This window comes from Crassostrea angulata, chromosome 1 (assembly GCF_025612915.1).
Source record: "Crassostrea angulata isolate pt1a10 chromosome 1, ASM2561291v2, whole genome shotgun sequence".
Lineage (NCBI taxonomy): Eukaryota > Metazoa > Mollusca > Bivalvia > Ostreida > Ostreidae > Magallana > Magallana angulata.
Genome location: NC_069111.1, coordinates 4678036 through 4691903, shown reverse-complemented (window position 1 = coordinate 4691903; position 13868 = coordinate 4678036). Strand labels below are relative to the sequence as shown.

The following is a 13868-nucleotide window of genomic DNA, read 5'->3' as shown; positions in this document are numbered from 1 at the left end:
TGCATAGTACGTGAAATGTACATCTATTATTGATAACAAACAAATGGGGAGTGCTGCTTGATTTTCATTTGCCGTTATCCCTACCGAGAACAATTCGGAGGACTACCGAAAAGCTACGATATTATCAGATTGAAAGCTTTGAGCAGTCCCGTGAGTTGTCGTTGAGTTTTGTCTGGGAGCAGGCGTTCTACAGACGTCTAATTCCAGGAAATGGACCAAGTGAGTCGGTTCCTTTTGCTGACCATTTTGTCCGCGGGTCACGTGCTGTCTTACAACTACTATCTGACCGCCGGTAAGAAATTTAACGGTTCTTGTTCATGTATTCGTGGATAAGTTTGTTAATATAATTCCATACAAACTGAATGCAAAACAAACAAAAAATATTGAATGCATGTGCATGTTATACAATGTCTTTTTAAATTGCAATATTGCGTTGGTTTATGAACTGATTTGCTGGAATCAGTGTCTGATGGAGAAACTTTGAATAGAATTTATGGATTTAATAATTAAGCATCATAAGTAAATAGAATTTGTCTAGTTAATGTGAATTCTCCAGTTACCCGGTAACGTAGGCTAGGGATTCTATTGGACGTCCAATCGATGTATCACCGGCGGCAGCTTCTATTTGATTTCGGCAACCGCATCACCTACTGAGCACTCTTGTGTCTGAAAGACATGACTTTGGCATCATGCTTCACAGAGTTCAAAAAGTCGAAAATACTAGATGGACAAGAGAATTGGTCTGCTGCATCAGATAAAGACCGAAACATGCTCCTCTTAAACGATCAGATCAGAAAAAGCAGTTGGATGTGCAAAAACAGAAACTTTTCTTCTGACACAATTAGGTCCATGGGGGCTTGTCAGACTGATAAGCCAGCGTCTGAAAGGGTATGGAAACTGTTGAATTCCTAAAATGGAATAAGTCATCAACTGATAACTTTGATCAATTGCATCAGCATTCAGCGCATCGTTAGCAGGATGAATTATTTATACATTCCTATTTGAGAGAGATTCTGTCAGAAATCCATGCAAAATTGTTTAAATCCAATATTCTACAATAGGATTAATATTTCACACTTCAGATCCTTTTATAATGCAAGTTTTCGTGTAAATCATTAAATCTTTTGTATTTTTGTACATTCTATATACGTTATCAGTTTTCTTTTATTGATAAAAGTGTAGAATTGTTTTTAAACTAGAATACTAGAATATATTTTCTTGTTCCGGTGAGTTTCACCTAAATTATTTTGAAATGAAAGTTTTCTGCAGCTCAAAACTATTTTGTTCACAGTAATATCGTCTTCACGTTCACTGACTATTTTCTGTCCTTTAATTTTTTAAATGCTACTGTATTCTTATTGTTACTGGCACGATAGAACCAAGTACAAATATTTCTTTCTGCTCATGGTGATACAACCCAGTAGATAAGTAAAATAAAGAAGTAGTTACATTTGACTTTTTTCATCGGCATTATCTGAGTTTTGTTCCTTTGCTTTCTGCAAGGGTTTATTTTATTTTATAAATATTTTTATTTTTTTTGGCTGTACATGTATAAAGTTGCTAGCGGTCTGATTGTTAAAGATAATGCACTGTATGAATTTTACCATTTAAACAGTTTATACGTATATAAAACATGGCTTCATAAATTAATTATTACGAGGTTTTCATGGCCGATTATAAATGCCCTACGGTAATCCGACTCTTCTTAATCTCCCCAGCGGTTGTTGGACACAAGGGTTCAAACCGGGTGACGGAGTTCCGACGAGCCTTACAGCAGACAGAGAGCGGACAGGAAGGAGACTTCTGTAGGATAGAGTTCCAGGAACTGGACTACGACGAGACGGACGGCAGCACAGTGTATGAGACGCTGAACATAGGTAAGTCACTGCTCTATGTACAGAGAATAGTGAGACTCTCGACATAGGTAAGAGAATATAGAGATCACTGATCTATGTAGAGAGAATAGTGAGACTCTTGGCATAGGTAAGGGAGAATAGATATCACTGATGCTACGGTAAAGATAACATATGTAAGAGAGTATAAAGATCACTGATCTATGTAATGAGAAGAGTGAGACTCTTGATATGGGTAAGAGAATATAGAGATCACTGATCTATGTAGAGAGAATAGTGAGACTCTTGGTATAGGTAAGGGAGAATAGATATCACTGATGCTACGGTAAAGATAACATATGTAAGAGAGTATAGAGATCACTGATCTATGTCGAGAGAATAGTGAGACTCTTGGTATAGGTAAGGGAGAATAGATATCACTGATGCTACGGTAAAGATAACATAGGTAAGAGAATATAGAGATCACTGATCTATGTCGAGAGAATAGTGAGACTCTTGGTATAGGTAAGGGAGAATAGATATCACTGATGCTACGGTAAAGATAACATAGGTAAGAGAATATAGAGATCACTGATCTATGTCGAGAGAATAGTGAGACTCTTGGCATAGGTAAGGGAGAATAGATATCACTGATGCTACGGTAAAGATAACATAGGTAAGAGAGTATAAAGATCACTGATCTATGTAGTGAGAAGAGTGAGACTCTTGACATGGGTAAGAGAATATAGAGATCACTGATCTATGTAGAGAGAATAGTGAGACTCTTGGTATAGGTAAGGGAGAACAGATATCACTGATGCTACGGTAAAGATAACATAGGTAAGAGAGTATAAAGATCACTGATCTATGTAGTGAGAATAGTGAGACTCTCGGCATTGGTAAGGGAGAACAGATATCACTGATGCTACGGTAAAGATAACATAGGTAAGAGAGTATAAAGATCACTGATCTATGTAGTGAGAAGAGTTAGACTCTCGGCATTGGTAAGGGAGAACAGATATCACTGATGCTACGGTAAAGATAACATAGGTAAGAGAGTATGGAGATCACTATTCCCTGCGTTAGATATGTTGACGCAAGGAATAGAGATCCATGAGCGACGTTGAAATTGTCTTAGCAAAATAGAATCGAAATATTTCTACTACAAAGAAAATTGATTAGTCAAGATTGATAATAGAATAAAAATAACAGAGCAACGGTAAAGGTAATTTTCGTAAGATGGAATGAGTTCAGTAAGCAAATGAATTAACCACCAATTTGTATTAGTTTCTGTATCATTAAAATAATGGGTTTTTTAATTGTTTCGCTACGCCTGACATTTACATTCAGAGACCTGATTTGTACTTTTTTGATTCAGTGTGTTTACTTTTTAGCCCGCGACACGTTAAATAATGCCTCTGTGGCGGCGGTACTCGGTCCATACATTGATGTGTTTACGTCAATGGCCTACGTCATCACAAAGCAAGCACATCTACTTACGGAAAAGTCCGAGAGTTCCGAAGCGTCGTTGAGATCTCTCCCTATTCTTCCCGACTCCGACTCCTTGGCAGATGCTGTTGCAGAGATCATTGCCAATATGATGAAATGGGAAGGCATAGCCTTTCTTTCACAGAGTGAGTAATGACGATATTTATGCCAACGATGAAGCCAGATGCAGTAAATAATATATACGTTTATTATATTTTTTTTTCAGACGACTTTTCTCCTGTAACCAAGCTTAGCCGACGTAACGTCAAGGTCTGGCCGATCCGTCTTCCTCCCTCGATCGACTCGGAGAACGACAAGGAGCTGGTGCTGACGCTGACCAGGTTACGTAGCGCTCAGCGGCGCCGCCTGGTGTTTCACTCAATGGACAGTTCCGTGGTCAAGTTCGTCATGAAAGCGGTGGGTCAGAAATACCGCGGTGGGTCAGAAATACCACGGTGGGTCAGAAATAAAGCGGTGGGTCAGAAATAAAGCGGTGGGTCAGAAATAAAGCGGTGGGTCAGAAATACCGCGGTGGGTCAAAAATAAAGCGGTGGGTCAGAAATAAAGCGGTGGGTCAGAAATAGAGCGGTGGGTCAGAAATACCGCGAAACGTTTCATTCTAGGATGCCACGCGTACACTTTGGTGTGTGTTTTATCTGTAATCGACGCGATGGGTATTGCAAAGGTTATCTCTTTTTTTTCTCCCTTTTAAGGCCGATAAACTGCTGATGTTGCACAGTTCTTTGAGTTGGTTTATCACATATTTGGTGAGTACATTTAACCCTTTTCCTATATCTTTTTACCATAATGAACATCTATTTAGAAACCAGTATAAAAGACGCGAGATATTCAATTTGAGTTTTTGGTATCACCCTTATTATACTGCAATAGCGTCGTTTCTGTAGGATTTTGGGGACGTGGTGTCCATTATCAATAGGACGGCAGACATCTACGGCCTCCAGCTGCTCAACAGACACTCCATATCTTCCTCTTCTAACTCAAACGGTAAAACAATTACCCGCATAATACTTGTTCAGTTCAAACGGTAAAACAATGACCCGCATAATACTTGTTCAGTTCAAACGGTAAAACAATGGCTCACATAATCCTCTTCCAGTTCAAACGGTCAAAACAATAACAAACATAGCCTACATGTAATCGTCTCCTAAATATGTTAAAGAAAGATAACAGAAATCCTTAATTCTCTTCCTGTTGATACGGTAAGAACAATGGCGCACATAGCACTAATTAAAAAAATTACCCTAATCTCAATGTCTGCCACTTCCTACCCATCTTTCTTAAGACAAAATGTTCTTGATTCTTAATGAAAAACACTTTTTCTGTTTGAATATTTATTTCAGTTAGATTTATTGTGATAAATCTTCATCAAGGTACCAAAGCATCACATCTTAACTACTGAATAGTACATCTAGCAAATTAAAGGGTTTCTTTTTCTTTATTTTATTACGCAAGGACTTAAACGTTCTTGGTTAACAACTTTGTGAAAAAAATTAAAAACGAGGCATTTTTGGTTATACCTTGTAAATTCTTGAGGACAGGTTGATGCTAAACGACAGCAATTCTGAAATGAATGGGTCTTCTGTTATAAAAAAGAATCAAAACATGATCGGGAAGATACCTCAAAATTGTTGTTTCCATGGAAACTAAACTGTATACTTAAGTGGGCTTTTATAATATATTTTTTTTTCAACTTTCAAACGTTTTGAAACTCTTACTATGAATCATAAATATGTGTAAATTATGTCCTTTAAAGAATAAAAATATTTTGAGATTGAGATTTTTTGTAATATTCATTTACAAATTAGTGAATATAGGTAAGAAATATAGACAACCGTTACCATGGAAACATTGAAATCTATCTTATTTCATTATGAAATGATTACCAAATTTTTATGGAAAAATAAGGGCATAAATTATCAAACTTATGTTTTTAGCTAACCCGAACAGAAGACTTTTTTTGTACGGCATCCGTCTCTGTCCGTCCGTCTACATGTATCTGTGAACTTTTCTTATTTTTAACTTCTCCCCCAGAGCCAAGTCTTACCAAGCTTAGCACAAATTATCCCAAGGGAAACAGGACTCAAATTTGTTAAACTAACGGGCAACACCATCTTTCATGAAGAAAAAAAGGGGGGGGGGGGTAAAAACATTTTGCTCAACAAGTGGGTAGAAATTCAAAACAATAAATAGAGACAAGTCGCATTGTCCTTTAGAGGTATAGTGAGCCCAATGAATAGTTTAAGAACCAGAGACGTCGAGAATTCCGGAAAACCTCAGCTAAATGCTGGCGACTCTTCCTTGTGATCCGTTCAGACCGCCGTTAGTCGGTAGCCACTAGACAGGGTCTCCTCAGGGTGCGATTGATCACATGGATAATGAAGCAACAAATTAATATAATTGCATTACACAGATAAATACAATCCTTTTGTTTTCGCTGGAGTGTATATTTGAATTATTGATGAGGTCTGTAGGAGCGGGTTGTCTCCCTTTGTGAGTTCACGGATACTCTTTCGCGGTCATATTTTACCAGTGTTGTTGTCTTTAAAGTCTTACTATTGAGTGCTATTGTATTTCATCATCAATTGTTAGGAAAGTTATCAAAACTCTAAATTTAGCATTCATAATTACATGTATGCATTTGATTCTAGATCAATAAGTAAATGTAACAGTTAACTTCATTTGTTCTTGAATGTTTTTTAAGGTGCAAAAATCGTTTTGTTGTTTTACCATAAGCGGGAGTTCTGTGTTCGATAACGTCCACAACAAGTCGGTTGATAGGAGTTAAACATAAAACAGCTTCATTCGATGACCAAGCGCTTCATCAACGTTGTTGGTCATTTTGACCATGTCTTGTTTAACAAGGTCAATATGTAATACAATAGTTCACTTTGAGTACTAACAAAGAGTAGTGGCTCAAACATCTATAAGTAATACAGGTATATCAATAATTTATTATTCCGATATACCGGTTCGCGACGACAAATGTTCGCGACCAAGCTTTATTGAGATCCGTGTTGTTATAAAATAACACGACATAACTTGTTCACGGCAAGAAATATTCGCGGGGATCGGAGCATTTGCTAATCCCGCGAAAATTTCTCGCTTACTAATAAAGGTTGGTTTACAAGTAATCAATCATTAAACAAATCTTACGTATTATTATTTGGTGGCAAATCCTGAAACAATGCAAATCTAATCATTGACTTTCAGACGACCTCAACAATGCTGTTCTTTGCGACTCTGTAGGATTGTTACGTCACATCCTCAGCCAGAAATACAACTGCTCAAAGGAACCGGAACAAAACGTAAACTTGAAGGCGGGAGATGTTATGAAATTTGTCAACGATCTACCGAACGAAACAGTGAGTCTTTTCACGTAGAATCCATGGGTTCAGTAGTTGTAGAAAATAGTTCTACAGTTATAATCATTTAAATATGCCATAATCGTATATGTTATAGTAAAGAATTGTGAATCCTTTTCTAGAGTTAACGATATGAGTGCTATTACTTTTGTATATTCCGTTGTATTTCTGTTAGAGTGCTCCATACATTGGGACCTTGAGTAAGTATGTGTGGACCAACAGCAGTGACAACACGGGCAAAATGAGGACCCAGTACTCCTTTGGAATTATGGGATATAATGGAACGACCACAAAGGTTGAAATCAGCATCACCAATTTCTTTTTCAGCTGGACACTTATAGTTTTAAAAAATATAATGGGAACTTTTCGCTTTTTTCTGTTTCGACAATGTTTGAATAGTTGTTTTTTATGCGTTGTGCTTGTAGATTGGCAACTGTACATTCGAAGGCAACAACATTACGATACTGGAGACCAAGCAGATGCCGAGTCGGGACCAAAGCCTCGATAAAGTGCTCGCCGGCCATACATTCACTGTTATAACGAGGGTGGTACGTGAATATTTTGTACTCCTAAAGTTGCATAATGCTGAAAATAAGTTTTTTAAACGATATCAATGTTCTCTGATGCGACAGGGTATAACATTAGTTCATAAAAAGGCCAATGTTCAAAACGTTGTTGTTTTGCTTTATTTTGAAGGAACCTCCATTTGTGATGAAGACAGGAAGTGGTCGGTACGAAGGGTTTTCTGTGGATGTACTGGAAGGGATCGCCAAGGAAATGAATTTTAAATACGACATCCGGGAACTTGACAGTATCACACAGAATCGGAGTGACGTGGAAGACGACTGGGACACTTTAATCAAACAACTCATGGTCGGGGTAAGGGAGTACCACAGACAGGCTGTTAGCACAATCAGATCGCTATATGTCAGTCCACCTAATTAAGAAATCCAAAATTAAAATCGTAATATTTCTTTCTTTCGTGGGCAAAAATTTGGGAAACATTATCGAAAATTCGTGATATAAGAAATGTGCTTATGCGTGCCGTGTATTATGTATGCACGACGAACTGCACAGTTTTAATTCATTTGTTTTTCTGTTGGTTTGCAGAATGCGCACATGGCGATCGGGTCTTTGGCCGTGAAGTCTAGCCGGGAAGAACAGATTTCCTTCTCCTTCACCATCATCTCCTCTACAATTAGCATTGTTACCAAACGTCCGGTGACGTCACCAGTGTTGTTCCAGTTCCTGTGGCCATTCAGTTGGCAGCTGTGGGTCGTCATCATAGCGTTCTACGTCGTGGCTGGTGGAGCGCTATGGGTCATGAGCAGATACGACGTCACTCAAAATGGTTCAGAACAACAGTTTGATTTAAAGGAGAGCATTTGGTACTCCTTCAACCTTTTCCTTGGAGGTACTTAATATATATCTATAGCATTATACCTACAGGTTGCACAAGTACATGTATTTATCATTTATGCTATACATGACATTGTATGTAAGAATGGTGCTCACTGTATCTCTATTTAACACATTAAGGAGGGACAGAGTACTCCCCGCAGACTACATCGATGAGGACAATGATCGCTTTCTTCTGGTTTTGTACTTTGGTGATCACCGCAGCGTACACAGCGAATCTAGCGGCGTACCTCACACTACAGCAACAGGACAATCGCATCAAATCCATGGACTCACTCTCCAAGCAGATGACCGTCAAGTACGGTCTCCAGAAAAACAGCGACCTCATGCAGTTCTTCAAAGATTCCTCAATAGATCCATTCGAACGCATGTGGGCTACCATGAAACTCGAGGAAAAGACGCGACTGATTCCAGACAGAAGCACTGGTATTGAATTGGTGAAAAATGGCATGAACGGCAGTGATTTCGCGTTCTTGGACCTGGCGCTAATGAATGAGTACGCAGCGTTGCGGCACTGCGATATGGAATCGTTTGATCAGAACTTTAAGGAGACCAAGTTCAGCATGGGGTTTCCAAATGGTGCTCCATACAAAGACGACATCAACAGGGCGATTTTGATTCTAAAAGAAAGAGGACAGCTAGATGCTCTCAAGGATAAGTCAGTATTTTCATTTCATTTCATAAATCACAAGTTATAAAGTATTTTTAAACCACAATATGTATCTTGATTATGTATAAAGACGTGGAAAGGATTTTATATAAAGACTAGGGCAAAGCTTGTTGTAAAGCCGACGCGTGTCATGTGTTTTTCTTCAATGCACGCTACCTTCATACCCGTATGAATCACCAAAAAAGTTATTTTTTAAATGTTTAGCTTGTAAAAGAATAGCTACTTAAGTACCTTAACCATTTTACTGTTTTAAATGAAAGGCACCAAAAAACTTAACTAATTGGTTAGCAATGTTGCAGTGTATATAACAAAAAGCAGCATCAATGTTCCGTTCATATAACGGTCAAAATACCTTTGTTTTATTGGCTTTTCAGTTCTATAGATTTTCGTAAAGCAATGATCAACCAATGATGAGTATTTGTCCACACATAGGTTAAGAGGATTGGGACAGACAGGGGCAAAATTGGGACGTAGCATTAAATCATTATAAAATAATGTTCATTGGTTTCAGATGGTGGTCCATTCCCGCCACTGCCGAGTGCGCCGACTACGTCAGACCGGAAGACCGGCAAAAGCCGACGGCGGAACTGGACCTGGCCAACATGCTGGGAGTGTTCATCGTGCTGTTGTCCTGTGTCTGTTTGTCTGTCCTGATAGAGATCTCCAAGAGGGTGATGTCCCTCATTAATGGACGGAGGAAAGCCAAACAGTGAAAGTCACCGGCCTCGTAGAGTTTTCAAAAATGGTTCAAAACTCCAAAGTATTATAGGTGAACATATGATATTATGTAATTCATGGGGTTGTGAACTTGAATATGTTACCTGGTATATTTACAGTTTGTGTGATGTTGTTGTGTTTTTTCCCACAACAAGAAGGAAGGTGTAAGCTACGTTCAGAACTTAAGTAGCTGTTACATAATTATGTACTACAATTTTTTCATACGAAGTGTACTGTAGCACGTGTTTTGATGTCTCTCATGCAGGAATTGTGGTATAATAAAGAAAGTAATGAAAGTTATTTTTGATTCCTTATTTCTTGAAATAACAAAAACATGTTATTGTTTTATATATTTATTAGACTTTTACCCCACGCGTGCACGGGTTGACATTGCATATGATATCGGACATTTACGAAATAGTTACACCGACACACCGTATTATTGACATTTACTGTTACATAACCAAGCTTTAAGCCTACAATAATGTTCTTTATTTCACTACACTCTGCTTAGTTAGAATAATCTAACTGTGTCTCGGGACAGACCTTCACCATTTTTAAAATGCCTCCCATATACCCATAATCAGAGACATGTTATTTATGTCTCTGCCATAATGTAGCAAAAAAATTGGAGAAAATTAATGAAGTTGCATTGAAAATAACAGTCAAATTATTCATAAACCATTTTGAGGCTGTAAATACCTTTCATCTAAACATTTAATTCGTATAAATGAAGAATTTAACACCTTTTGGGAGTTGATTTTAATCAACTCTCGTATGCAGTTACTCAGACAAACCGAAAGTGAAACAGTGTTTGGACCTCAGCACAAATCATCGCTGCTGACAAGACTTAGTTCTTGAAAATAATTGATAAATTCAATGTAATGTACGCTAAAGCATTGTTTTTCAAGGAAACTTTTTTATAAATACCTTGAAAATAGTCAGATTTTAAATGGTACGAATAATTTAGATATTTTTTTGTTGTCGTATGTATTCCTACGCCAGAGTTCAATATGGTCTCGTTCAACTCGACGCTCGCCTGTCTCCGTAAATCTCCGACAAGCAGAGAGTCTCTCTTGCTTGTCGGAGATTTACGGTTTACTAGAGTTCAATATTGCTTGGATCCATACAATTTTCGAGAAATATTTCTATTACTGATACATAGTTTGATTGAATTAAGTTTATCTTTAAATATTATTTAACATGATTCATATGGGGGTTTCTCGACATTCTTGTCGAAAAAGTCCCAAAATTCATATCATAAAAATGTGCGTAATTCAAATACAAATTAGAAACTTGTCATGCAAAATAACATATTATTAATATTAAAATAAATAAGCATTGACAAAATCAACTCCCGTCAGTTCTTCAGTACTTTGATTATTCACCAAAGGTGTTTACTCGCTTCAAATTTACACACCATGTTGACATTCAGAACTCTCGGGACCTTTCATAATGAATGCATTGAGTTAGAGTTATCCCCCGTATTTTCTTTGATTTTCGAATATATAGCAAATTTTCAATGAAAATTTACAGTACACGTATTTGTATTATCGTTTCTGAGTTTATCCATGCAAAAGTAATATTGTGGAAACATAAACTAAAGAGCCTCCTGTGTATTAGCGAGAATGTAATGCGCATGCGCAAGATTGTAATATCCAAAAAAAATCCAGATGATTTCCGAATTTTTAAAGGAATTTTTCTTGAATATTAATTAGCAAAGCTTGATTGAGAAAAACTAAAAACAAATTGGTAATCTTCAAGTACCAATGATGTTTAAAATATATATAGCAAAAGACAGTACTCTTTCAATTTTTCGGTATTAAAACCCGAAAATTCGAGGCTATTATTTTAGTGTAGTGGTATATATTTTTCGAAAAATTTTCGTTTTCGGATTTTTTCGAAGCTGTACCATGAAATCAATAAAAGCATTTTGTGTGCTATGTAAAGTCATTTGATTATCAAAAATAAAGAAGGATAGAAATTAAAAGATATTTTATGTGGGGAGGAAAAACGTACACAAATCGAAAAAACTTAAACTTAAAATTTTCTCCACTTGTGAAATAGGGCTAATTTATGGCTATGTACATTCTATGTACAAAATATAGTTAAAACTGTTGAAGCTAATTAGTTATGAAAAATCCTTTGATTGCATTTCTGTACGTTTTATTGCAAAATCCTGAGCTGATTGGATGAAAGTATAGTTTAGCAAATAAAGCTTCTGAATACAAGTAAATTTAAAGACTAAGATTGAGGTTTACATTCAAAGTACCAAACCTGCGAAGAAGGGCATTAATATTAAAACGAATAAAATTTTAGAACAAATTATTTTAATTTTTATTTTTGTTAATACAAATAAAGTGAGTTTTCAAGCTACATGTAAGCTTTCTCTTTATAATATTCTTTCCTGTCCGCTTTAATTAAAGATAATTCCATTGAGTATCACGTATGTACGCGTGCAGGTGACGTTAAACAAATTAAAGAACGAACTTTGGGCGGCCTTATCAAAGGAGACAAGCAAATATTTATTAATTTTGCGCTGAAGTTCTTGCAAATTCAATTAAACAAAATAATTAAATAAAGGGCATTTTGTTATGTGATAAAGAACATAGAAAAAGTCAAAATACATTTGATTTTTTTTCTTTATGACAAATCTAGTTAACAATGTACAGGTTAAGATACCTTTGACTTCTATCTCAGACATGTTTCTGGCTTATATCATTAAAAGAATCAAAACTTATCTGTCCGCTTCAGAACTTTTACGGACACGAACTATAGCATATAACCATATTAAAAAAAAAGAAAAAAATATTTTTTTTTAAGACAACTGCATGGTCGTGTTTCATGATCCAAAGTCGATCATTTCATTTTCTTTTCTACAACCTGAAGAGAGGCAATTTTGTAAAGACATCTTTTGTATTAATGAGAATTTAAAGTTCGGTTGAATTCAAGCTCAGCAACATTGAGGATCAGTAATAGTATATACAATTGTATATATTGTATGTATTATCATTAGGAGAGGAACTTGTAAGTTGTAAGAACTTGTTTCCGATCCTTTTGTGTTACTTTAATACTTACACAATAAAATATGTTCAAATCAGCAATAGTGGAACAATGTGTAAGTTTACTATGTCTTCAAAACAATCATTGTTAAAAGGGTTTCATAGCAGGTCATAAATTATAAATATGCAATTTGAAGCTAGTTACTATGGTAATGGTTAAGATTGTGTTCACAGGTATACTTGATGTCGGTACTGCATTTATTTCCCAAAATGATCTTTTATTCAGAAAAAGTGGCCCATGCGTAGTGTAAGTTTGTAGGTTTTTTGGTTTTGTTTTTCTTTGGTTCCTTTTTTATTATTATTATGGGTTGATTCTCAAAATATTCGACACTCTCAAAATTTCTGACGAATTTTGGATAAAATGTGGAATAATATTCAAGAAAATAAAAGAAATTTGAATGACAGGTACAGTCGAGTCGCAAGCCTAAATGATGCAGACCATATACATATAAAATTCCTGCTGAAAGTTTCCACTGATGAGGACAAAAGTTTGTTCCACATCCTAAAACACACACCAGTTTTTCATAAATAACTCTAGACCGAAATATCTTACGTTTTCCTGGCGTTTTATAACGATTAACCATGCAGTTTTCTTAGCAAGTAATATGTCCTATATCAAAATCGTTAAAAAGGCCAGGAAAACGTTTGATATTTCGGACTAAATCAACTCTAAGGAAAATAATAACTGTATTCTAACAAACAAAAATTGTAACTTGACAATAGGGTTATTTCAATTTCATTACAATATCTATTTTTACAAAGAAATATCATCATTTGCACCTTTAAATGATAGGAAAAGTTCACTCATATTAAACAATAGTGTATATATTTTGGAACGACGACTTAAACGACGGGGACCGAAATGTGTTGGAGTCGAATTATCTTTCACCACTCCCGAATCTCTTGGCTTATTAATAAATCTCTGGATTCCGAATAACTGAAAACAAACATGGCGAGTTGTGAGTTGGCATATCATATGATGTTTTATATTTCTTGTAATTAATCTATTTAAGACAGCTTATTGGTCAATCTATAATACATAGATATTTCTATAGCATATGGAATTTTGGCTTTGATAACTTGAAAATAAAACGCCTTGCAGGTTGCCGTTACCCAGCGGCAAGCATCCGTGTCGTCTGTTGTTTTGACACGGGTCTTACAAATCCTATGCCGCGATATTAATATATGTTTTTTGTCTTACGGACTTTTAACTGGATTTGAGTCTGTGTGCACATCTAATGTGATACGTAATCGATTATTAATTCGAAGCAAGTGCTTGCACGATTGAAATGTAGAT

At 36.2% G+C, this 13868-nt stretch overlaps 2 protein-coding genes across 6 annotated transcripts in view; both read left to right on the top strand.

The window, feature by feature from the left end:
- The first annotated feature begins 150 nt into the window (after positions 1–150).
- LOC128188917 (glutamate receptor ionotropic, kainate 3-like) lies at positions 151–9801 on the top strand. The gene is made up of 13 exons (XM_052860244.1): positions 151–292; positions 1719–1877; positions 3227–3466; positions 3547–3737; positions 4034–4087; positions 4226–4325; positions 6552–6703; positions 6879–6998; positions 7129–7251; positions 7400–7582; positions 7814–8117; positions 8243–8780; positions 9304–9801. The coding sequence occupies exons 1-13, from the start codon at positions 211–213 to the stop codon at positions 9503–9505; spliced, it is 2448 nt and encodes an 815-aa protein (XP_052716204.1). The 5' UTR covers positions 151–210; the 3' UTR covers positions 9506–9801.
- A 3692-nt stretch (positions 9802–13493) lies between these two features.
- LOC128172235 (intermembrane lipid transfer protein VPS13B-like) overlaps positions 13494–13868 on the top strand; it is a 28595-nt gene continuing 28220 nt past the window's right edge. For all 5 annotated transcript variants that reach the window (XM_052838063.1, XM_052838055.1, XM_052838035.1 and 2 more), the window contains exon 1: positions 13494–13530. The gene's annotated coding sequence lies outside the window, so the exon portion shown is untranslated. The remainder of the gene's footprint in view (positions 13531–13868) is intronic.

What these genes read in the sequence shown, in the direction of transcription:
- LOC128188917 (XM_052860244.1), top strand. Translation starts at nt 211, where the DNA reads ATGGACCAAGTGAGTCGGTTCCTTTTGCTGACCATTTTGTCCGCGGGT. An exon ending in CATAGCCTTTCTTTCACAGA is followed by an intron (nt 3,467 to 3,546) that starts GTGAGTAATGAC and finishes TTTTTTTTTCAG; the next exon opens with ACGACTTTTCTCCTGTAACC. An exon ending in ATAATGGAACGACCACAAAG is followed by an intron (nt 6,999 to 7,128) that starts GTTGAAATCAGC and finishes TTGTGCTTGTAG; the next exon opens with ATTGGCAACTGTACATTCGA.